Below are 26,464 nucleotides of genomic sequence, written 5' to 3' on the forward strand. Positions count from 1 at the left end.
TGCTTATGCATGTCTTTCCAGTATCCTCTGAAACTGTCCATTTTATCATTTCTCATGGCCCTTAGTTTCTAATTTTTGGTTACCATGAAAAAAGCAACTCTAATTATTGTTGTATAGATAGATCCTTTTTTCCCTCTTTTGTTGATTTCTTTGGGGTATAGACCTAGTAGGAGTATAGGTAGGTCAGAGTATACACAATGTGCATGCTGGGCATATTTGCAAATTGTTTTCTAGAATGGCTGAACCATTTCACAGTTACACCAATAGCACACTAATAGAAAAACTAGTATCAATTTTTCTACTGCACCTCCCAACATTTGTCATTTTCCTATTTGTAATAGTTGGCAGTCTAATAGATGGGAGGGGAACCTCAAAATTGTTTTGATTTGCATTTCTCTAATTATTAGTGTTTTAGGGCATTTAGCTTGGATTTCTTCCTTTGAAAGCAGTAGGTTCATATAGAAAGAACCAGCTCCCTCATCCTTGGACTGGCAGAAAGGCTCTCTAGTCTGCTCCCTTGATAGTCTTCTTGACCCTGAAGGTTTTCATCTTGAAACTGATAGGATCTCCATGCTGGGTGCCAAGCTCTTGCTGGCATCTTGAATTTTTTCCTTCAGAAGGATTCTGGAAACAATGACCTTGAGTTTTCCATCCTCGGGCTGTATGCAAGTACATAGAAGCTTTCCCTATGGCCATACGTTTCTGCTGTAATATGGCATTGGTGGGTGGTAGCGGAGAAATCCCTTCCCTGGCCCCTTTCAGCACTCAGCAAAAGGCCTCCATCAGTCCTCAAGGACCTCTAGGACCAAAGTTTTTCTTCATCACTGGCTTTTGTGAGTTTGTTTAAAACTGTCTCTTCCCATTGTCCCTTCAAGTTAGTGGGCAAAGAAAAGTCACCCAGACTATTCAGGCCCAGGGTAAGCCCTTTTGTCTTTTGCTTTTCAGCTTCCTTTCCTGACTTTTTCATATGCAAATGAACCACTTTGGGGCCTATTCCCTTCTAAGCTGCAAATATGCCCAAAGTCTGACACCCCTAATTTCATCCGCTAATTGGGGTCCCTTGGTCTATACCCCCTCATATTAATTATAAATTTTATTTACACAAACACACATACACATTTTATATGATGGGCAGCCACGTGGCGCAGTGCACAGAGTGCCGGGTCTAGAGTCAGGAAGATTCATCTTCCTGAATTCAAATCTGGCCTCAGACAATTACTAGCTGTGTGACCCTGGTCTAGGCACTTAACCTTGTTTACCTGAGTTTCATTTCTGTAAAATGAAGTGGAGAAGAAATGGCAAATCACTCCAGTATCTTTGGCAAGAAAACCACAAATGGGTTCATGAAGAGTGGGATGGGACTGAAAATGACTGAACAATAAGTATTTTATATGTATTATATTTCATATCTTTGTGTTTTTAATTTATGTATTTATAATATATCTATATGTAAATATATTTAGCCAGATTTTGGTCAGATTTTGTATTTATGTATTATGATTAATTTGTAATTTATCCACCAAACCTTTTTATTTTCTTTAGCCTTTTTTCAAATAAGGAATGACTATTACTTATAAATTTGTTTCTTACAGATTCTGAATGTGAAAATTTAACTTAGTAAACTTTTCTTTTATGAATAACAATTATATTTGTATAATCAAAATCATTAATTTTTATTCCAGAAATGGATGTTTATATTTTATACTTTATACAATTGAGATGAAAAATTGGAAGAAAACCAGGATATTTGCATGAATAATATGTAGAACATTGATCCAATTGGAGCTAAACAAACTCTATTGTAGTTGTGGCTATAAAGCCCTTTTCTCCCATAATGCTATCACATTTCCACAATAATTTTTATTTAATAATGATTCCTTTCTCCATTGCTTTTTAGATATGTCACACTTAATTTTTAAAATTCAGAAAATGAGTCCCAAATTTGTCTAAAGTCACATAAGGTATTAGTGGCATAAAACCTGAGCCTTCTAGCTTTAGACAAGTTGCCTTTTTCTCCATCATTCCTGCTGCCTTTAATAGGTAATATGTTTACAAATTCTCTGCTGTAGGATTTTTTTTGTCTTCTGGCCTTAACCTTCTTAATTGTTTAATAGGTGGTATAGAGATTTCAAAATTGGTACTGTGAATCCAATAGGTACATGAATAACTGAAATGTATGTTTTGTTATTTCCCTCCAGTTTAGCAAACATTTGTTTAGCATCTGCTTTTTTAAAAGTACAAGGCAGGAACTGAGGACCTAAAAGATTAAGAATAATAGGTCGCTGCTCTCTAGAAGTTTACAACCTAATGGAGGAAGATATGATATACTCAGAAATAAGTATGATAAGTGATAAGGGAAAATTGCTCCAAGAACATTTGTGCCCCTAGAGATCACTCTCACTTGATTACTGAAGAGGGGCCATCTAAGCCTGCTTTTGAAGGGAGAGAAGTGGAGATGAGGAGAGGACTGTTTTTAAAACAAATCTGTGGAATGAAGCTAAATGGTATTGTAATCTCAATTTATCCTGTCCCCCACCCTTTTTCAGGACCTTATCACTTTTCACCTGGATTGTTGCAATAACTTCCTGATTGGTTTCCCTGCCTGCCTAGAGCCCCTCCCCAGCCCTGAGCATAGCCACCAAAGTGATTTTCAAAGGGTACATATCTGACCATATAGTGCCTTTACCCAATAAACTCCAGTATCTCTCTATCATCAAATGGAAATTCTTCTGTTTGGCAAGTTCTTCATAGCTGGCCCTATCTTCTCTTTCTAGCCTTAGTGTACATTACTACTTTCCCCACTGTAGCCCAGACATTTTGGCCTTCTTTCTCACTGCTCATTCTCACATGACATTCCATCTCCTATCTCCATACCTTTTTACTGGCTGGTCTCCATGTCTGCTTTTGCATGGGCATTTTCACGGTCTTGTCTTCCTTCTTGCCCAATTGCTATTTTTTTCCCTCCAAGTTACTTTGTATTGGATTTGCATATGTCTTGAATATGTCTATGTTTGTACCATACTATCTCTGTATGAGAATGAAACTTCCTTTGGGTCAGGGACTGTTTCCCTTATTTTCTTTTGGTGTTCCCAGTTCTTTGGAGTTACTGGCCCATTGTAGCAATACATGGGTGTGCCTGGCCCATTTTAATAAATGGCTTGTCAGTTGATTGAAACAGAATAAAATAAAGTTGGAAAGGTAGAAAGAAGAAAGGCAGATTCCAGAGAGCCTTTAATAAGAGGCTAAGATACTGTTATGTTATGTTATGTTATGTTATGTTATGTTATGTTATGTTATGAATAACAATTATATTTGTATAATCAAAATCATTAATTTTTATTCCAGAAATGGATGTTTATATTTTATACTTTATACAATTGAGATGAAAAATTGGAAGAAAACCAGGATATTTTCATGAATAATATGTAGAACATTGATCCAATTGGAGCTAAACAAACTCTATTGTAGTTGTGGCTATAAATAACAAGAAACCTCAAAAAGTTTTCTGAGGAGTATATATACATAGTCAGACTCCTGCTTTAAGAAGATTAACTTATTAATGTGTGAAGGATGGATTGGAGAGAGGAGAGACTTGCTCTAGGAATCTGATGAGGATGCTGGCTATTTCAGTAGTCCAGAAGCTGAATAAAAGGGAGAAAGCAAGAGGCTTTCTTGGGGCTATGTATAAATACCCTGTTAACTTAGATCACTTGTGGAATCTTCGTGATTTCACTCAGAATGAAACTGAAGAGACAAGTTGCTAAAATAGGGGTTTAAAATAGCAAGATTTATTGTTCTTTTTAGGTTCAGAGGATCATTATTTAGATCTTAAAGGGACCTCAGATATCATCAGGGTCCAGCCACCTAAAGCCTAGATATTAATGACTTTCCAGAGGTTGCAAGGGAATAAGTGGGAGAACTAGGATTGGAATCCAGATCTTCTTGTCTCAAAAATCTTTTCCAGTATGCTAAAGTATTTGCGTTTCACAGAAACTCAGGATTGGAATGGAACTTCAGAGACATCATGCAACCCCAAATTAAACATGTAGTGCGATACTAGTGGAGTAGTCATCCTCAAAATACAAAACAGATGGTGCAAGGAGAGGGGGAAGATCTTTCAAAGGATTTCATAAGAAGAAGGGGTATAGAAAGACAGAGACCAGATATCATGGAAGACATTGCAGCTGGTTAAGTTTTGTTGGCCCTGCTGTGTCATTGATTTTGAAACCAGTGTATTCCATTTTCAAAAACTCTTAATTATTGGAATTTTTTTTCTTTTATTAAGCCTGAATCTGTCTCTTTCCAATGTCTACCTGACCCTCCAAGGCCAGGTAGAACAATTGTATGCCCTTCATCGCTTGATAACTTTCCCAGAAGACTTATCTTACTATGCTTTCTCATTCTCCCTAGTTACTTCAGTTGAGAGAAGCCTTGTGAAAAGTCTTTGCATAGTCCTAGGTGCCTTCTTTTGGAATTATTCCTGTTTTCCGCAGAGCCAAATGTAGGTCCCAGAACCAAATAAAGTAGTTAGTATTGTCTGACCGGGAAAGGGACAGTGGGATTGTCATCTCTCCTTCTAGATCCTATTCTTCTATCAATGCAGCTTAGGATCCTTTCAGTTTTCAGGGCTGCCATGTTGTTCTCATTACTTGTAGTCCACTAAGGCCCATAGATCTTTTTCATATAATCTCATCCATTACTCTTCCTGTACTTTATTCTATTGTTTTTTCCTGATCTATATGTAATACTTGAATTATTTCATCTTATTTGATTCATTTTACCAGGATCATGCTAGTAAATGTTAAACAACTGGTTAGGGGTGAGTGGGAGGGGATGTATGCAGTACCTACTTTTAAGTTTAATCTGTATTACTGACATTTTCCCCATCACCTTATAGATGTGGAAACTGGAACCACAGAGATGTGGTTGTGTGACTTCATGGTAGAATTTGGATCAAAATCACCCATTTCAATTGGGAAATCTTATCACAAATCTTTTCCTGATTTCCTACCCTTCCAACTCCCAACTTCTTAGAACAAATCTACTTAATAAAAGGATTTGTTTTGTAAAAGGCCACACCCAAGGACCTCAAAGACCTCTTGTGGCCTCTAGGCCACGGGTTTCCCACCCCTGCCCCAGACCTTCTTTAGTGGATGTGAACTAAAAACTTTTGTAGCATTTTATTTTGTCTTATAACAAAATGTACAAATAGATCTATTTGTATGCTTGTCTTCTCCTCCCCTAGATTATAAACTTCTTGATGACTGGAACTGTTGTCATATTATTTTTTTTTTCATGTTTTTATATTTAACCTTAGTGGATCTCAACAAAAATAAATGTTAAAATATATAACCCAATAAACAATATTTTACATGAAACTACCAACTTCTGTTGTTTACAATTTGTATACAAAAATGTGTCCACAAACTTTAACAAGACTGTAACAAAAATATCCTTTGTATTGTACTATAACAAAAATAAGCCTTTCCTGAACTGGCATTTTATTCTGTGTATTTTTCTAGATTTTGTTGTTGCTGTTGTTTTTGTAGCCATAGATAGTGTTCTGTTGTAGTTTTGTTTCTGCTTTCTTCACTCTGTAGCAATTTATGACTTTATGGATTCTATTATATTTTTTATAGTTGTTATTTCTTATGGTATAATTCTCTTATATTTGCATTCACCAGTAGATTTTAAATTCCTTTAGTACAGTATAAATTCCTTGGGCAGATAGACAGTCTTGTTTTTTTCTTTTATACTCTGCCTTGTACTTAAGAAATGTTGAATTGATTATATAGCAAAATTGGTTTATCCGTTTTGCAGTTGTTAAGCACATGGTTTCCATTTTATTGTTGTTGTTATAAATAATGCTGTTAGGAATATATTTGTAGAGAAGAATCAATTTATCCTCCTAATAACATTGTTATGGTATATTCTTAGTACTGTGGTCATTGGGTCAAAGAATATGAATAGTATTGTGGGGTTTTTTTTAGCTTTTATTATTCCATATTTCTTTTCAAAAAGTTTGTGTCAATTTCCCACTCTTAGCAGAGTAATTGTGTACCAATTTCTCCTTGGTCTTGCCAACACTGAATCTTAATGTTTTATCTTTGCACCTTCTAAGTTCTAGTACAGTGCTTTGTACATTGTAGATACTCTATAAATATTTATAAATATTTCATTTGAATTAAATTGAAATGAAACCAAATACTTTGATTACAGGAACTGAAAGACCTCTGGCAAATACTGATTGGTCTGCTCTTCAAAGGTGTATGTATGCTGCCATTTCTGAAAGAGCAGGCTGTCCTTGTCTATCATGGTTTCATCTTTGCTGCTATATTTATATTCATGTACGCAGTGTTCTCTCTCCCCAGCTTTATTTCTGTGACCTTCAGGAAAGCCATTTTTTATATCCACAGGCTTTATATTGAGCAGTAGTTATGCACAATGATTATTAATCTCCTGACTTGCTTCTTCAGGAAGAAATTTTCAGAGCACCTTATTCTTAAAGGAAGAGAGAGCTTCAGTAATCTCTTAAGCTATGATTCTCTGTATTGGTATTTTGTAGGGGAGGGGGAGAAGGAGGGAAGAGGAGGCACTGTGTTCTCTGCAGCATTGACTAATCCACCCAGCAGAGCATCTCTTGAGAAACAGTGGACCCAAGCTATCTCTTAATGAACTTGAAATCTGACCAAATATCTTTAAAATCTAGTTATTACTACAGGAGAGTTATTTGCTGGTTGAGACTAGGGTGGGGAGATATTGGGATGGATTGGGCCCAAGAATTAGAATGGGTTACCCACAGAAATCCTACCTGTTCCCCTAATGGGAAGTTTTCTCTAATCTACAAGTAAATCAGTCTTGCTGCTAATTATAATTAGCAATGTCTATAAATTCCCATATCCCCTGTGTGGGTATTATAGACAGCTGAAGATGAATTCTACTTTCTTGCAAATATAAATTTATACCATTAGTATAGATTTCTGATGTAATCCTTTCCTTGATATTTGGAAGATTTCTATTCTAACCTTATTATTCCTCAGTTCAGTAAACATGTTGAAACTCCATGGAATATGAGGATCAATAAAATGTATCTACCTTCAGGGAGCCTGTAATTTAGTATCTGGGGAAAATAGAAGCATGTAAATACTTACAGCATAAGGTAGAATGTGATGGGATTTTAGAAGACAGACCAAGTGCTGTGGGAGGTTGAGGAAAGAAGATATCACACCCTTTGGATCAGAGAGGGCTTCATAGAGAAGAAAATAGCTTTGGAGCTGATCATTTAAAGGATGAATAGGATTTTGACAGATGAAGATGAGGGGGCCAGATATTCTAGGTAGAAGGATAACTTGAGTGAGGGAATAATGGAGTGGGGAGTGGAGAACCAGGATGGTTGTTTTTGGAATGCATTATTTATAGGAATAAAAATTCTTAGCAACCCTATGGGTAATCCTAAAAAATGGAAAAAACATACATTTCCACCAGTTGAGGAATATCTAAACAACTTTTGAATGAAATGGAATGTTATTGTGCCATTAGAAAGAATAAATGCTACTAATACAAATAAATATGGGAAGATACATATGAACTGAAACAGAATGAAGAAGAAAAACAGAAACAATATCTTTAGCATCCCCCCCCATAATTGATTGCATCCCTGTTCCACTAACTGTTGCTATTTAAATAACAGTAACAAAAACTGGAAAAATACAGAGAAGAAAAGTGTCCTGGGCAGAAATTATCTGTTTCAGACTCATCTTTTTGTTTTAATGCTTGAACTTATTGTGGTTTAGTTGTTTTCAGTCATGTCCGAGTCTTTGTGACCTTTTTGGAGTTTTCTTGGCAAAGATACTGCAGTGGTTAGCCATTTCCTTCTCCGGCTCATTTTATAGATGAACAAACTGAGCCAAACAGGGTTAACTGACTCTCCCAAGGTCATACAATACTAACCTTAACATTAACAAAAATAAATAGTTAAATAAAAAACCAATAATAAAATTGTGAAACCATTAACTTATATTATTCAATCTTTTGAAAACATATATGTTAATTTTAACAAAATAGTGACTAAAATATCATTTCCATGCCCCTTTCAGAACTTTTTCTTATGACACAATAATATTCCATTACATTTATAGAGCACAGCTCAGCAGTCCCTCAATTTTTTAACATGCATTTAGTCCACTTTGACTAGAAAGGTTAAAGATGTCATAGGAAATAAAGATTGGAGGATAGATTAAGATCATAGGTGGAGGCCTCTGAATATTCTAATTTCTATTTAAATTCTGTCTCCAGTTTTTTTATACAGTAAAGCATAGTGAGGGAGTTCTAAGTATCCTACTTTAATCAAGCAAATGTTCTGAAGACAAGCAGCCATTAAGGTCTCCAGAACAAGAGTAAGAGAGAATTAAGTCTCTTGAGGAGGGAGAACATTCTTGACTCAGTTATTCCACAATTAAAGATTTAAAATCATATTCAGGCAAACTCAGCAAAATTTAATTCACTGTAATAATTTTTAAAAATGATACTTGGAGTTTCATAGTGCAATATAGTCTAAGGACCTGGATTTAAGTATCCTGTGTGTGTTGGTAAATCACTTAACCTCCTGGAATATGTTTCATCTTTTAAAATAAGGACAACAATATTTGTTTCACCCTATTCATTTGGTGGTTGTGATTCATGATGTTAAATAAAGTACTTTGTAAACCTTAAAGTTAAAAGTAAGCTATTATTATTATTATTGTCATTTTGATCATAGTTGTGACTTTTCTTAATTAGGGCTCCACTTTTTTTTAAATAAAAGTCATTTTACTTTAAAAGACTGAAAAACCCAGAAGATCCAAGAAACAGTGTCTAAGATGACAAGCTAAAGATGCTTAATGGATAGAGTCATTACTCTGTCTACCAATAAGCATTTATTAAGTGATTATGTCTGTGTGCCAGACACTGTGCTAAGTACCAAACATACAAAGAAAGGCAAAAAACAGTCTTTGCCCTTAAGGAGTTTTAATGTGGGAGACAACAGGTAAATATTCCCATAAGACACATACAGAGTAGATGGAAGGTAACCTTAGGAGGGAAATTGTAGAAGTTTTAGAGCCAAAAGGCATCTTAGGTCTTTTCCAGTCCCTTCATTTTATGGATGAGGAAACTGAGGCCAAGAGAAAAGTGAAATGATTTGCTTAAGGTTAATGATAGAACAAAGACTCAAATTCATCTCCTTACCTCCAGTTCAGTGCTATTGAAATGACACCCCTTTGCTTCTCTCTCTCTCTCTCTCTCTCTCTCTCTCTCTCTCTCTCTCTCTCTCTCTCTCTCTCTCTCTGCTATTTGGTAAGGTGATCGGGGTTAAGTGACTTGCCCAAGGTCACACAGCTGGTAAGTGTTAAGTGTCTGAGGCTGGATTTGAACTCAGGTCCTTCTGACTGACTCCAAGGCCAGAGCTTTATTCACTGCACCACCTACCTGCCTCTGCTTCTCTTTAATCAAGAGAAATACGAAACTGCTGGAGATGATGGCATATGTGTATCCCAGGTAATTAGAACCTCAACCAAATACTTGCTTACTTCATTTTTGTATGACCTACTCCAGCCAGTTGGCTTGGAGGTTAAAAAAGCATCTTGTTTAATTGTTTCAATCCTGCCTGACTCTTCATGACCCCATTTGGGTTTTTCTTGACAAAGATACTAGGATGTTTGTCATTTCCTTCTCCAGCTTATTTTGTGGATGAGGAAACTGAGGGAAACAGGGCTAAGTGACTTGCCTAGGGTAATCTAGCTAATAAGTGTCTGAGGTTGAATTTGAACTCAGGTCTTCTTGACTCCAGGCCCAGCGCTCTATCCACGGTACGACCTACTTGCCGAAAAACAAAAAGCACCTCACATTGTATAAAATCTGTTTCTGAATGAAAGAGACCTTATAGCTAAAAGTCAGTACAGACACGGAATAAGCAATTTTAACTGTAGATTAGAACAGCAGTCTCCCAAGCGAGAGATGTTTCTTTCTGCTACCACACATCATTAGGGGAATTGGGAGTGAGCAGTGCTAGTGAGTAAGGGTTATTTGGCAATCTGTTGGAGCTGGCAGGCAGCTGGGTGGAGCAGTGGATAAAGCATTGGCCCAGAGTCAGGAAGACATCCAGGCATGAAGGTACAACTAGTGAGAATGGCCAGAACAAGAGATGCAGTGTCTTGTTTATGGAATAGCCAGGAGGCCAGTGTCACTGGATCCAGGAGTATCAGGAAGACTGGAAAGATAGGAGGAGGATGTCTGAAAGGCTTCAGATGCCAAGCAGATGATTTTGTGTTTGCTCATTGAAGCAATAGGAAGCCACTGGAGTTTGTTAAATAGGGTATGTGTGTGTGTGTGTGTGTGGGGGGGTAATGTGGCATGATTATACCTGTGTTTTAGGAATATGACTTTAGTGGCTGAAGGAAGGATGGATTGAAGTGAGGAGAGACTTGAGGCAGGCAGATCCATCATCCATCAGCAGCCTATTGAAAGGTATGAGATGATGAGGGCCTGCCTGCACTAGAGTGGTGGAAGTGTCAGAAGAGAGAAGAGAAAAATAAAAATAACAAATTATTAGAAACAAACCAACCAAAAAAATCCTCAATCTCCTAGCCAAGTATCTCAGCTCAGTCAGAAGCTAGAGGCTGCAGAGACTACAACCAACCAGTGAATTTTCCCGTGTCTTCCCCAACAGTTATCATTTTCCATTTTTGTTATATTAGCCAATCTGATGGTATGAGGTGGTACCTCAGATACGTTTTAATTTGCATTGAGAGAAGAGTATCAAGGAGGAGTGCGTGATTAACAGTGTCAAAGGCTGCTGTGAGGTCGAGAGTGAAGATTGAGGAAAGACCATTGGATTTGTCAACTAAGAGATCATTAGTAACTTTGGAGGGAGTGGTTCTGGTGTAATGATAAGGTTGAAAGACAGATTATAAGGGGTTAATTAGAGAGAGTCTTTGCTGGTGATGTGATGGTATACTTAGAGAATCAAGTAAAGAAATAGGTGAAACAATTAACAACTTCAGCAAAATTGCAGGATACAAAATTAACCCACATAAATAATCAGCATTTCTATATATTACTAACTATATATTACTAAATTCTATATATTACTAAAATCCAGCTGTAAGAGATAGAGAAATTCCATTGAAAATAACTACAGACAATATAAAATAATTGGGAGTCTACCTGCTGAGACAAAATCAGAAACTGAATGTACGTAATTAGAAAACACTTTGCACAAATAAAGTCAGAACTAAACAATTAGAGAAATATTAATTGTTTATGGGTAGGCCAAGCCAATATAATAAAAATAACAATTCTACCTAAATTAATTTGCTTATTCAGTACCATACCAAACTATCAAAAATTATTTTTTAGAACTAGAAAAAATAATACAATTCACCTGGTGGAACAAATGATGAAGAACACCAAGGGATTCAATGAAAAAAAAATTGTGAAGGAAGGTGGCCTAGGAGTACCAGATCTCAAACTGTATTACAAAGTGGTAATCATCAAAACAGTTTGGTATTGGCTAAGTAATAGAGTGGTGGATCAGTGGAATAGATTAGGTACACAGTACACAATAGTAAATGACTGCAGTAATCTAGTATTTGATAAACTTCAAATTCTAAGCTTTGGGGGCAACAACTCACCATTTGACAAAAATTGCTGAAAAAAACTAGAAAGCAGTTTGGTAGAAATTAGGTATAGATCAATATCTCATACCACATGCCAGGATAAGTTCTAAATGGGTACATGATTTAGACATAAAGGTTGATACCATAAGCAAATTAGGGGAGCATGGAAAATTTTACCTGTCAGACCTACGGATGGGGGAAGAGACAAGAGATACAAAGTTTGTGAAATGGATAATTTTGATTACATTAAATTAAAAAGATTTTGAATAAACAAAACCGATGCACGCAAGATTAGAAGGAAAGCAGGGAAACTGGGCAGCAAATTTCTCTGATAAAGGCCTCATTTCTCAAATATATGAAGAACTGAGTCAAATTTATAAGAATACAAGTCATACCCCTTGATAGACGGTTAAAGAGTATGAATTGGCTGTTTTCAGAAGAAGAAATGCTATCTACAGTCATGTGTGAAAATGCTTTAAATCACTGTTGATTAGAGAAATGCAAACTAAAAGAATTCTCAGGTACTACCTCACACCTATCAGATTAGCTAACATGACACAAAAGGAAAATGACAAATGTTGGAGGGGATATGAAAAAATTGGGACACTAATGTCCTGTTGGTAGAGTTGGGAACTAGCCCAACCATTCTACAGAACAGTTTGGAACTAGGACCAAAGAGCTATAAAACTGTGCATATCTTTTGATCCAGCAACACCACTACTGGGTCTGTATCCCCATAGAAATGAAAGAAAAGTGAAAAGGACATATATGTACAAATATTTATAGCAGCTCTTTTTGTGGCAGTAAAGAATTAAAAATTGAGAGGATGCCCACCAAATGAGGAATAGCTGAACAAGTTGGGGTATATGATTGTGATGGAATACTATTGTGCTAAAGAAATGATGAGCAAGATGGTTTCAGAAAAACCTGGGGAGACAAAGTGAAATGAGGAGAACCATGAGAACCTTGTACTAAGTAACAGCAATATTGCAAGATGATCACTTGTGAATGACTTAGCCACTCTGATCAGTACAATGATCCAAAACAATTCCAAGGCACTTATGATGATGAAAGATGCTATCCATCTCCAGGGAAAAAATGGATGAAGTCTAAATGCAGATTAAAGCATAATATTTTTTACCTTTATTTCTTTTTTTTTTAAACATGGCTAGTATGTTTTGCATTATTTCCCAAGTATAACTGATATCACATTTCTTATCTTCACAATGCATGTGGGAAGGTTGGGAGGAAGGCAGGCAGAATTCAAAGTATAAAAAAAAGAATGTAAAGATAAATAATGTCTTTCTTTTTTTTTTTAAAAAAAAGAAAGAACAGAATGCAGAGAGAGAAAATAGAAGGTACCCCTTATAGGCAGATTTTTTTGAGGATTTTAGCTACTACAGGCAGAAGAGATATAAGTCAAATAGCAAATATCAAAAAGTGGAGATGGAAGGGTGACGTGAGAATTTTTTCAGGATAGGGGAGACATGGACATATTTGTAGACAGTAGAACATGGGCCAGTAAAGAGGGAGAGATTGAAAATACATCAAGGAGTGGGAATGACAGAGAAGTCAATGTCTTGGAGGAGATAGGATGAGAGGGGACCACTTGAACAAATAGAGAAAATAACCTTGATAAGGAGTAAGGTCACTTCATCATGAGAGACAGGGATGCAGGAGGAAATCATGGCAGAACACACCACAGTGAAAGGGGATGAGAAAGAGAGGAATATAGGCAGTTCACAGCACATGGCCTCATTTTTTTTCTGTAAAATATGAGGCAAGGTTCCCATCTGAGAGAGGAGCCATGGGAAGTTTGAGGAGTAATGAAAAGGTTTGGAAGAGTGGGAGAGTTGAGTTGATAAGGGAGCAGTGGTAGAATTGCTGAGCAGCAACGAGACACAGTTGAGGTTATGTAACATACATTTGTAGTGGAACCTGTCAGAACAATTGCATCATTTACTGCACCTTTGATCAGCAGCACATGTGAAGGAACAAAGAGGTGAATGATGGGAGCCAAAGCTGAGGCGTGGCAGATCTACTTGACCATATCAAGTATTGCAGCTCCATTCTACCACTTAGGGGGCAAAGTCTTGACTCTGGTTCAAAAGAGTTAACAATCTTCTAGCTGTGAATTTGAAATGTAGCGTAATTTCATGTCTAGGAGGTGGGGATGGTGATTGGAGATGAAGGTGGGCCAGGAGGGAGTATTGCCTTGGCCATTGTCCATAGAATCCTTCCTCCCCTGTGTAATCTTGATTAACTCTGTAGGTTCTGCAGAATGACCTTTGTTCCCGTAGTGAAAGCTTACTAAATTCTTTTTGTTTTTTCCCTCTTTGCCTTTTTCTTTTTTTAAATAAAATTTATTTTTAGTTTTCAACATTCAATTCCATAAGATTTTGAGTTCCAAATTTTCTCCCCATCTCTCCTCTTCCCCCACCCAAAGACGGCATGTAAATTGATAGAGGCTCAACATATTCATTCATGTTGAACCTATTTTCACATTAGTCATGTTGTAAAGAAGAATTAGAACCAAAGGGAGAAACCACAAGAAAGAAGAATAGAGAGAGAGAGAGAGAGAGAGCGCGCACAAAATGATATGCTTCAATCTGCATTCAGACTCCATAGTTCTTTTTCTGAATGTGGAAAGCATTTTCCATCATGAGTCATTTAGAGTTGTCTTAGATCCTTGCATTGCTAAGAAGAGATAAAGCTATCAAGGTTAGTCATCACACAATGTGGCTGTTATTATGAACAACATTCTCCTGATTCTGCTCCCTTCAGTCAGCATCAATTCATGTAAGTCTTTCCAGGTTTTTCCAAAGTCCGCCTGCTCATTATTTCTTATAGCACAATAGTATTCTATTACATTCATATACCACAGCTTGTTCAGCCATTCCCCAACTCATGGGCATCCCCTCAATTTCCAATTCTTTGCCACCACAAAAAGAGCTGCTATAAATATTTTTGTACATGTGGGTCTTTTTCCCATTTGTATGATCTCTTTGGAATACAGACCTAGAAATGGTATTACTGGGTCCAAGGATATACACAGTTTTATAGCCCTTTGTGCATAGTTCCAAATTGCTCTCCAGAATGGTTGGATCAGTTCACAATTCCACCATCAGTGCATTAGTGTTCCAATTTTCCGCAATCTTCTCCAGCATTTATCATTTTCTTGTTTTGTCATCTGATAGATGTGATGTGGTACCTCAGGGTTGTTTTGATTTGCATTTCTCTAATCAATAGTGATTTAGAGCATTTTTTCATATGACTGTAGATAGCTTTAATTTCTTCATCTGAAAACTGTATGTTCATATCCTTTGACCATTTATCAGTTGGGGCCCCTTTGCCTTTCAAAAGCCAAGAGCACCTTACTAAAAGTCAGGAGACGTGGGTTATGCCTCTAACTAACCATATGATTTGACATTTTGCAAGTTTGCATCTCTGGGCTTCAGTTTACTTAGTAGTAAAATGAGTTTGTTAGATTAGATGATTCCTGAGATCCTATCCAGTTCTAATTTTCTAATTCTGTGAAAGGCTGTGGAATTTTTGGGTGTGAACTGTTAATTCTAAGCTCTTACTTTGTATCCCAGTGTGCTTTGGGAAGTACAATTAGTGTTTTGTTTTCATAACTGTTTTGTTTTGGGTCCTCTAGACTCTCAAGCATTTATTAAGAAGAGGCCACCTTAGCCAGCTTCTTTAAAGGTGAAAATGACATTGAGTTTCAAGAATAGTTCATTTTGTGAATAGTTTTCAAAAGAGGGAATGGGAAATTTGTCCAAATTTAGGTAAATGTTTTGGGAAGGTAGACATTCTGCTGTATAACTCTTGGTATACAGCTCATAAAAGTATACCCATTGGCCTTTGGACACTCTTTTCAGTTTAAGCTTTTAACATGAAGGATAGTTATTTAGAACTGCCCATAAAAAATGAACTTTGGAGCCTGAGGAAAATGGTTTTCTTCTCAACCCAATGTTTACCTCCTCAGTTTTCATGTTAACCACTGTTCCTACTCATTGGGAGGTGCTTTTAAAACAAACCTTAAAAAAAAAAAGCCCACTAGGCTTTCTAAAAGCCATTCATTTTGGAGCTTTTGCCCATCACCTTCTCTGTACAGCTTAGTGGAAGGTTAACTTTAATAAATACCACTATAACAATACTGGAGAAATGGGATGATTTCTCCATTGTACCGTAATAAAATATATAATCAGAAGGCACGAAAGACTCAGTAATAAGCTGTTCTTCCAGAATATCTCATTATTTGTCCGTGGGCATCAGAGAGTACATTGGGTTCTTTTCAGTGGCAAAAGAAATGTATTTTAAGCATACTAATGTTTTTGTCAATATGTGAGCCCTAAATGCCATTAGCCAAGGGTGAATTTTGTATCTAGAAAATAAGACTTCTTTAAATAAGCATTTATGAAGGGTAATACTTATTTGGTTAGGGCTGTTCTAGGCAGTGTTACTTTTTATATTATTAAGAATGACCAGTGTGAAAACTGAAGGCAAACCTTCAAAATGCAGAGGATTCCTATAATCAATGTGAGGTAATTTGCATCTTATAAGGGTGATGTATGAAACATGGGCTATGTGAATTATATGGGTAAGTTAGAAATAAAGGCATCCTAATTTTTAAAGTTCCCATTGAGCTATTGACCTACAAAAAAGTTTCTGTTGAAACATTCACATTTTCTTTCCTAGGTCTTTTCTGTTATTTGACAAACGGAAGCACGGTAGCAGTCATAAAGAATGATTGCTGAATGAGTTTCTTACACAAAGAGGGTAGGGATGGATAATCCATATTGTAGAAACAGATCTAGGAACCTTCATAAAAGATGCAAAATGTATAGACTGCTGTGACTGTTGATACTTTTGAAAAAAAATCATTGTGTTAAGGATGTTACAAAATGTTGAATTACAATGTCCTTGGAATGATTCAGAAAAGCAAGGGGGCCTGTGTATATTATGATGTTACATTGTCCCTTTTAGATCTATATGTGTGTGTGTGTGTGTGTGTGTGTGTGTGTGTGTGTATACACACACACACACACACACACACATATACATATACATATATATATGTATATATATATATATAAAAAATCAATATTTTAGGGACAGATGATTTAGAGTTTGAAGTCACTTCAAAGAGGTATCTAGCACAGACATATGGAGTGACTTGCCCTAGGTCATTCATTTCACTGCATTTGTCACTTCATAGGGAAGGAGGCACTCCCTGCAATGGTAACACATTGCAATGTATTAACTTCCTATCTTTCTATGAGACTTCTGGCTTTAACAGAGCCTGAGGAGTCTACCTATGACCCCATGCATACTAGTGGCATGCATGGGCTCTCTGCCCATTGGTTGCACTTCCTTCTTATTATGAAACTAGTTTACCTTTTTTTCTTTTTTCTTTTTGTGAAGCAATTTGGATTAAGTGACTTGCCCAGAGTCACACAGCTAATGTTATGTGTCTGAGGCTGCATTTGAACTCCAGTCCTCCTGGACCAGTGCTCTATCCACTGCGCCACCTAGCTGCCCCTAGTTTACCTTTTTTAAAAGACAAGAATTATTATTTATTTTCAGTTCCAAGTTCTCTCCCTCCTTCCACTCCTCTCCTACTCACTGAGAACATATAACCATTATACACAGGAAGTCATGTAAAACATATTTCTGTACCTTCTCAGAAAAATAATAGGTCAAGTCATTACCCATCCCTCAGCTAGGAAAATCAAGAAAGGAAATAAAAATATGCCTCAGGCTGCATGCAGAGACCATTACTTGCCTATCTGGAAATGGATGTAATTTTACATCATGAGTCCTTTGGAATTATGGTGGGTGGCTAGGTATTAAGTCTTTCACAGTTGATTATCTTTACAATATTGCTGTTACTATATAACTTGTTCTTCTGGTTCTGCTCACTTCTCTTTGCCTCAGTTCATATAAGTCTTCCCAGATTTTTCTGAAGCCATTCCCTTCATCATTTCTCACAGTAAAATAATATTCCATCACATTTATATACCATAACTTATTAGTCATTCCCCAGACGATGGATGTCTACCTTCTTTTCTGATCGCACATCTCTCTGTTGACAGACATCCTTATGTACTTCTCTTATGCCATTATTGGTTGGTAATATGTTTCACTGTGTCCCTATCCATTGTCCTTTAGGTGACTCTAAGCTTTTCAGTTTGGTACAGTACCTGCAGAATTTACAAATGACTCCCATAACTTTGAAAGGTAGTATAATATGCTGGAAAGAGCCATATAGGAAACTGATAGTCTAGGTTCAAATTCTACCTTTGGACAATTCACTTCACCCTTCCAGGCCTCACTTTATTTATGAAATTGGAATAGATGGATTCTTAAGGCTCCTCCTAGCTCTAGATATATGGTCTTGGTATCTATTACAAGCAAAGCAAATATTGAAGAGATGTGGGAGTCAATGATGATTTTTAGCACAACTTTTTCATTGGTTGGAGATAGTTGCTCAAGGGAGAAAAGAATTAGGAAGGATTGTCTTCTAACCAATTCTTCCCCAGCTTAGAGTGTTTTTTCTTTCCATTTGTCAGAGCCCTCTTGGGTTATTAGCTTCTATTGAATAATACTTAACATTAACTTCTAAAGCAAAGTGAGCTGGGCTATTTACAGAACGCAGGAGTGATTAATCATTGCAAATGAACACACTAACCTACAAGACCAGTTTTGCAGTGTTAATATTCTGACCATATTGGCAGTGATTTTGTTTTTTTAGTATTGTTGCCAGTATGGAAAAGAAAAATTCCTCATTACCAGAAATTTGATTGATTTTTAAAAATATATGACTTTTTTTTAGATTTTAGTTGGTGCAGAAAAGAAAACAGGCTGGATGGGAAATGATACATTCATGTGATATTTGGGAGATTTTGAACATCTAACGGAGGTATTTGGGTGGGGTATGTTAAAAGAAAAAAAAAGAGGTCCATCTATAAAATTAAACAAAGAAGCTATAATATACAGGGGTATGGTCTGATTTTTTTTTAAATCAAGTAATTAAAAGTTGACTATCCCTGAGTAAGAATAAATTTTTAATGTTTTAGAAGTTTAATTGAAGCAACTTGCAATACTTAAAAATTTATGAATATGTACAAGTTCAAGTTATTTTCAACTAAATTGGTTTTTAATATGTAGAATAAATAGTGTGAAATTTCTTTTAGCTCTGCTATATGATATACTCCTATCCTTTTTGTGTACCTATGCCTCCTTTACATTTAGACAAATGACCTGACCTATTATTTTACTGAGAAGGCACAGGACATCCATCATGAGCTCTCTTATCTTGCATTCTTCACATCCTCAAACCTTTTCATTGTCCTAACCTAACCTTTCCCTTTTCCCTCCAGTTTTAAAAGATGATGTGATTTTCTTCCTTGCCAAGGCAAATCCCTATGATTGTGACCTTGATCCCACTTTATCCCACTTCCTCTGGAACATTCTTCTGTCGATCATTACTTGTCTTTTATGAAAATCTGATATTGAGATAGAGCTATAGAATTGACACCAACGTATAAAACCAGTAACCATTCTCCAATAGATGAATTGTCAAAGGATACAAACAGTTATCAGAAGATGAAATGCAATCGATCATCATCCTTATGAAAACATGTTTCACATAGTTAATAATAAGAAAATAAGAAAAGTGCAGATTAAAGAAGCAAACTCTGATGTTTTACCACAAAGCCAGCCAATGGCAAAGATAAGACAGAAAGAGTATGGGAGAGGCTGTGAGAAGATAGGCAAACTAATCCACCATTAGTGAAACTGTGAATTGGCCAACCATTCCTGAAAACAATTTAGAATTATGAGAGAAAAGGTACTTAACTTTTCATGCCCTAAAATGAAGTATTTGAGGTTGCAGACATAATGCTGCTGATGCTAAGACTTTCTAGTCAAAGAAGGAAGAAAAAAAAGTCAGATACATTCCATATTATTCATGGCATCACTTTTTTTTGTTGTTTGTTTTGTTTTGTTTTTGTAGTAGCAAAGAAAATGAAAACAAAATGGGTGTCTGTCAGCTGGAGAGTGGCTGAGCAAGTTGTGGTCTGTGAATGCTATGGAATATTATTGTGTAGTAGCAACTTTAGACTATGAGGAATTAGGAGAAATCTAGAAAGACAAAGTGAAGTGAAGCAAAGAAAACACATCCAAGAGGACAACATACACAGTGATGTAAATGACAACAATACTAATAGGTAGCTGTAGCTGGGTTCGCTGAAATGACCAATCTTGATTCCAGTGAACAGAAGAACATATCCCTTCTCTCCTTTGAGGCATGACAGTAAGGGAGGATAATACCTAAGGAATATTGCAGCTAATGTCAGATGTGGTTGCTTTGTTAGTTTTGCTTAAATGCTTTTTTTTTTTCACCAGAAGTAAGGGTCCATTGGAAGGGAGTATAAATAGGGATTTAAAAGAAAAATAAAAAAAGCAATCAGAAAAAATTTAAAAACAACAAATAGAAATCATTGCTTCTGTTGTGATTCTTTCTGTGACTATATCTGGTTTTTTTTCTGTTACTGTTTTTGTCTCTAGTTTCTTCAACTCTTTTCTTCAGCCTTTCCTATCTGTCTCCTTGAAGCCAGCCTTCATGTCACTGCCAGCATCATCTTCCTTAACTGCCCCTTGTCGAAATCCCACTGTTATCTCCTATTGCCCCCAATGCCACTGCTAATATCCCCTTCCTCTTGCCTGGATGGACAAGTACTCTATCCCTGCCCTCAGGAAGTGAGCCTGGAATTAGTTTCTATTTTATGTATTCTGTTCCCTCCTTATACTGTATCTTGGCATCCCAAAGCTCACTCAAACTACATTAAGACAGGCACATAGCTTGAATGCTTTTTTCATTTATTCATTCCTAATGTACCAATCTGATCATGTTTATATGTATATATAAGTTTATTGTTTACATTACAAATTTATAATTTATTATTTTATATTATTTACATAATTCTCTCCTGTCATGTGTAGTATCTTTTTGCTGTGTTTTCAGTCATTACTAAATCTAAATACTAAGAAGACCTGAAATATGTATTAAAACTTGTTCTGCTTAGCAAAGTAATTTTTTTAACATTAATGTGATCAAATGATAAAAACTTAAGTAGTAAGTATAATTAATTGATATTAATTGAAATTCCCCCTTTTTAAATAATGGTTTATTTGCAAAATAGTTTAATCGTTAATTATACCTTTACTTGGAAAGTGAGCCACTAAAAATCCATCTGTGGCCCAAGAAGTTTATCTTATTTTAATTTTGGCCTCTACCTGCTGCCAAGTTGTACAGGTGTGGCTTATAAGATCCTTGTAGTCTGGAACTCTTGTCATTTTTCAGCTTTCTGCCTCCCAGATGTTAGGGTCTGTTTGCATGTTGCAAGTAGTTAATAATTGTTTGTTGAATTGAAATAAATTGTTAATAAGTCAGGGTGATAGGTAATATAGTCAAAGAAATTGTTGTAATTTATGATAAATTATGTAATGTAACATCCATAGTTGAAAAAATATGTGAGAGTCAGCATATTCACATTTTTATCTTGAGGAAGTCTAATAACAATAATGACAATAATAAAGAGAAAAATTTATTGACTGTATACTACGTAGTAGACATTGTATTAAGTACTTTACCTGATGATATGCATCCTAAGAGTAGCCACTAGCCATAATTTTGGCTAATCATTTTTGGAAAATCCCAGAAAGCAAAAGTGATGCCCATCTTCAAAAAGTTTAAAAAAAATGAGGACTCTAAATTAGATTTTTCAGTTTATCATCAGTAATTGGAATGATATGATAATTTACCAAGCTACAATTGCGTAGTTGAGAGGATATCCCAAGAGAACTACATTACTCTGTGGGAGGTGGATTTTGCCAGGCTACTGAACTTCCTTCTGCTACCAAAGAATGTGTTACATTGCTATCTCTTTGAATAAAATTTTTAATCCATTTCATGAAACATTTCCATTGATATGTTGGGGAAGTATAGTCCTTTTCTTCCAGTGTTGGCTGATCTTAAAGTCTGTACCCAAGCAATTTTTATTAATAGGTTCTGAATTAAACTTGGATGACAAAACCAGGAGGACAGAAGAATTGTCCCCTTCAACTCTCGCTAATTAATGTTAGGATGCTTAACGCAAGGATTTGTAATGCCGGTGAATTGATGGCTAAATCCTCAATAACCCTCCACACTCTGCATTCCACTCCAGCTTCATCTTATGGAAACTTTATATGTTGCTTAACAAGAACAAGAACTGGGGGTGGGGGCATGGTCCCAGTGCTCACGCTCGCTCTCTTTCTCTCCCCCCCATCTCTCTAAGCCTTGGTGTCTTCATCTGTGAAATGGGAATAGTGGTAATTATTGTCTTTACCTCACCAGGGTTGTTGGGAAACAAAGGATTTATAAACTACTTACTACATTAAAGTGAATGTTATCACCTGTTGGCATATTCATATTTTTCCAGTATGTGGGGTGTTGGATTGGGGTCCAGATCCTTAAAAAGGAGTAGGGGAAAGAAATCTTTTAATTGGGGGAGGGGTTCTTTTGATAGAGAAACAGTCTTGCCCACACAGCTGGGTTTATGAGTGAAATGCTTACTCAGAGGTGAGGTTCCTAGGAGAGGAAGGGGAAAGGATAGGAAATTACTCTTCATGCAGCTCAACCAGGTGGGAAATAATGGGGTGTTGATTGTAATATAAATGATTTCTTCTAGTGATTGTTTTCAGCATACCACATGTCTGGATCTCTCTTTTGGCAACTCTTCTCCATATCTTTATGCCTTGCAGATGTTGCTTTGTGTTTTAAAAACCTGATTTCCAAAATAAACATAGTATCCTATAACATTTCTTTAAAATAAAGTTGAAGAAAGTAGTGAACTGCCCTCCACCAGGAGACCTAAAACAGTCTGAAGAAGGCCCAGATTTTTTAAGTAGGTATATTTACTGAAGCACAGCATTCTTTAAATAGAAGAGAAATGACTGCACATGTTTATTGATGTATAAGATAATTACAGAAAGTACAATGACATTTGTACAGAAAGTACAAAGTCCATGGCTGGCTGATTCCTACTTAGAAGTTATTGCTTGCATTGGGTATATGTCCCCTTGTTCAGAGGGAAAAGTGAATTTTCTTGCCGCTGATCCCCAAAACACCTTTGTACCTCAGTGTTGGCACACTATGCCCATAGATACCTGACTATCTATTCAACACCTGAATCTTATCATAGAAAATTATTAGATTTGTTCTTCAATGAAAAGTGACATGCTTTCCTTTTTACTTAAGTTTTGAAAGTGTAAACTTGGTAGAGAAGGTGTGTTTATGTAGTAGTGCCTCCTAAATAGTACTGTTCCTAGATACATTACTCTTTTCCATGTATTCTATCTTAATGGAAATTTACTGGAAAATTTTTTTTTCCAGGATAAACACATTCCTTTGGCAGTGAAAAGACTTAGCTGATTGTGATTCATCATAAAACTAAGCCTCCTACTTGTGAAGAGATAAACCAAAAAAAAAATCATTTTGCATTAATCATCATGGTTCAGCCCACCAGTCAACATTATTTGTTGAAGTTCCAATTTGTTCTAGGTACTAAGACATTTAAAAAGAAGTGTGGACATTGTCCCTGCCATCTGGAACCTACGTAAGAGGGAGACAAAAAAGAACACAAAATGACCTGAAAAATACTAAAAACTTCATAAAATATGGAATACAATTGTAAAAGATCGTAGCACAAACTGGAAATAAACAATAATATCCCTTTGTGATAAGGCTGGAAAACTTGACATTAAGACACAAAGAAAATGTTAATTTAGGGTCACATAAATTTTAAAAACTAAAGTTTGGGGTTTTTTTAAAGTTATATTTTATTTTTTCTAATTATGTGTAGTTTACATTTTTTTCTAGTTACATAATTTTTAACATTTATTTTTTTAAGATTTTTAATTCCAAATTCTCTCACTCCTTCCTCTTTACCTTTCCTGAGAGGGAAAGCAATTTGATGTAGGTCACACATGTGCAGTCATTGCAAAACACATTTCCATGTCAGTTTCCAATTACATATAAAAACAATTATTAACATTCATTTAAAAAAATTTTTGAGTTCTAAAGCTTGGTATATTTTTAAGTGAGATTTGAAATGTACTCATTTAAAAATTAGAATGGGAAACATAAAAGATTTGTTGATAAACAACTTATAAATATGTTGCAATTCTAGTCTTCTATGAGTTAAAAAAAATTAAAAAAGCCAAAAGTAGGATAGAAGGAAATGGGAAAATATTTCAAAATAGGGAGAAAGCTGAAACAGACACTAGGACAGGATGCAATAAAGATAGCCACAGAAGAAAAGAATTGTGCAATTCTAGAAACACCGACTATTATTGTTAGAAGAAACCTTAGGACTTTAGTGCAAACCTCTCATTTTCTAGGTGAGGAAATCAGATGCATGATTTGCATGAGATAATGCATGAAAAACACTTTGCAAACCTTAAAGTGCTATAGAAATGTTAGTTATGAGACACCAAAGAAAACTTTCTGCATCTATCAGTATTAAGCTTCTGAGTTTAAGTATACTAATCTCTTGTTGCATAAGGGTTACAGGAAAATTCTAAGTTGCCTTTACAATTCAAATAGTCCTATGCTTCAACAAGCACCTATTCCATTGGGAATAAGAAGGCGTTCACTTATTGGTGTATGCGGTATAAATACATTATACATTTTTGACGGGTGGCATTAGCCAGCAAAGGAGTCAGGAAATGCTTCTTGTAAGAGGTGGCTTTTTAGTTGAGATTTGAAGGAAGATCAAGACTCAGAGATTTGTAAGTGAGGAGAGAGTGCATTCCAGGTTTGGGGTGTACAAAAGATAAGGCTGTGATGAAGAGCAGTAAAATCAGTTTGACTGAACTGACTAGTGTGTTAATGGGAGTCCTGCATAAGACTGGAAAGGTGGGTTGGAGCTGAATGATGAAGGACTTAAAATACCAAACACAGAGGAGTTTGCATCTGAACCTAGAGGTAATAGGGAATCACTGGAGTTTATTGAGCAGAGGGATGACATGGTCTGACCTGTGCTTTAAGAATCGTTTTGGTGGTTTGTGGATGATGAGTTTGGGAGAGAAAAGACATCAGGGAGACCAAGTAGGAGGCTGTTGTAATAATCCAGGTGAGAGGGAAGGAGGGTCTAAACTAGGGAGGTGGAGAGAAGGGGACTGATGCAAGGGGTGTGGAGGGAGAATTGACCAGACCTTGTCACTCTTTGGATAGGTAGGTGTAAAGGGGTGGAGTATCCTGCCCACTGCACCAAATGTAAGGGGGCAGAAGAGATCTGCCCTTATTACACCAGTTGTAGGGTGGCATACCCTCTGAGGGAATACTGAGGTAGCAAAGAAAGAGGGGCTTGTAATTGGTTATTAATAGGTTTTATTAGGGTTAATTAGGTGAATTGGGGGAGTATACTCACAAGAAATCTGTCATCCTGGACAACAACAGGACAAAGTAACATTCCAGGTATCATATAGAAACAGAACAAAGAAGGCAAATTGCCAGAGGGTTTTTAGGTTGTTTTTTTTTTTTTTTGGCTAGGCAATGGGGTTAAGTGACTTGCCCAGGGTCACACAGCTAATAAGTGTTATGTGTCTGAGGCCTGATTTAAACTTGGGTCCTCCTGAATCCATGGCTGGTGCTCTATCCACTGCACCACCTAGCTTCCCTGAAGATTAGTTCTGTTTGGAGCATGTTGAATTTGAGATGTCGGTTCAAAATGCCCAGCAGATGTTGGTATATAGCATTCGGTTCAAAATGTCCATAGTTGTTTGATGCAGTACCAGAGGTTGGGGCTAGTTAGTGCCTTTGTTGTGAAGGCTTGCTGAGTTCTTTTCAGGGCTGTTTATCCACCTTTGATGTTCACCTTTCACCTGACTCTCACCTGTGGCTCCAAAAGCTTTAGTATGTACAGCGGCCATATCCCAGTAAAACCATCTTGGCAGATTGGTTAACTCAGGTTGAGGGTAACAGACAAACCTCACACCTGTTGGTGAATTAAGGAAATGTAAAGACTTTTCATGTGAAGCCTTCCTCCAGCAGAATGGGCAGATGAGAATAATTTGTTTCAACTATGCTGTGGAGTGCTTAAAGCTTGGTCAGATATCAATGACGCCAGGGTCATCTGCTGCATCCCAGGCCATTGCCAGTTGTCTGGACTTTTGTCTTGCCACTGGACTTCTGTGACTCTGGAAGAGAAAGGGAGATTGATGACTGTGCAGCTCTGCCTCACTTAAATCCATTTCACAGGCAAGTCAAGACATCACCCTCCTGATGTCATTAGACCTCTGAAAACAAAGGATGAACAACAGCAACCTGAGCTCTGGAGAAAGACAGGAACTCTACCTATAGACTTGCAGATCATCTCTATGGATAATAAACCCACTGGGAATTTATGAAATTGTCAAAGGAAAGTATGGAAATTAGAGAAATTCAGGGCAAGAATTAGGAAAAATAAGTTGGAGTTATTTATAAATTATAGAGTTAAAAATAAATTATTAGAAAAAATAAATTAGAGAAAAGCAGGGCAAGTTTCATTTATTTTCTTTGTGTTTCTCCTGCTCTCACTTAACACAACATCTAGAGTATAGTCATAGGTGCTTATTGAATGAATAGGAATGAATAATTACAATATTCTAAGTGCTTGTTCTACAAATAGAGTAGACATAAAGGGAAGATTTGGCCTGTGGGCTAGAGTTTCTTCACATTTTCCCCCTACTTTTTAAACATTTTTTGTTTAAAATTT

At 36.4% G+C, this 26,464-nt stretch overlaps 1 protein-coding gene across 4 annotated transcripts in view; it reads left to right on the forward strand.

Moving 5' to 3' along the window:
• Window positions 1–26,464, forward strand: part of ARHGAP18 (Rho GTPase activating protein 18) — a 238,025-nt gene that overhangs the window by 133,320 nt on the left and 78,241 nt on the right. Inside the window, exon 1 of one of the 4 annotated variants that reach the window (XM_020987029.2) lies at window positions 9,365–9,534. The exons of the other annotated variants lie outside the window; for them this stretch is intronic. Coding sequence (XP_020842688.1) covers window positions 9,512–9,534 — 23 coding nt within the window. The 5' untranslated portion in view covers window positions 9,365–9,511. Of the gene's footprint in view, window positions 1–9,364; window positions 9,535–26,464 lie in introns of those variants that run through there. 4 annotated transcript variants of the gene reach the window in all.

The sequence above is a fragment of the Phascolarctos cinereus genome, unplaced genomic scaffold (assembly GCF_003287225.1).
Source record: "Phascolarctos cinereus isolate Bilbo 61053 unplaced genomic scaffold, phaCin_HiC Scaffold_5;HRSCAF=322, whole genome shotgun sequence".
Taxonomy (NCBI): Eukaryota; Metazoa; Chordata; class Mammalia; order Diprotodontia; family Phascolarctidae; genus Phascolarctos; species Phascolarctos cinereus.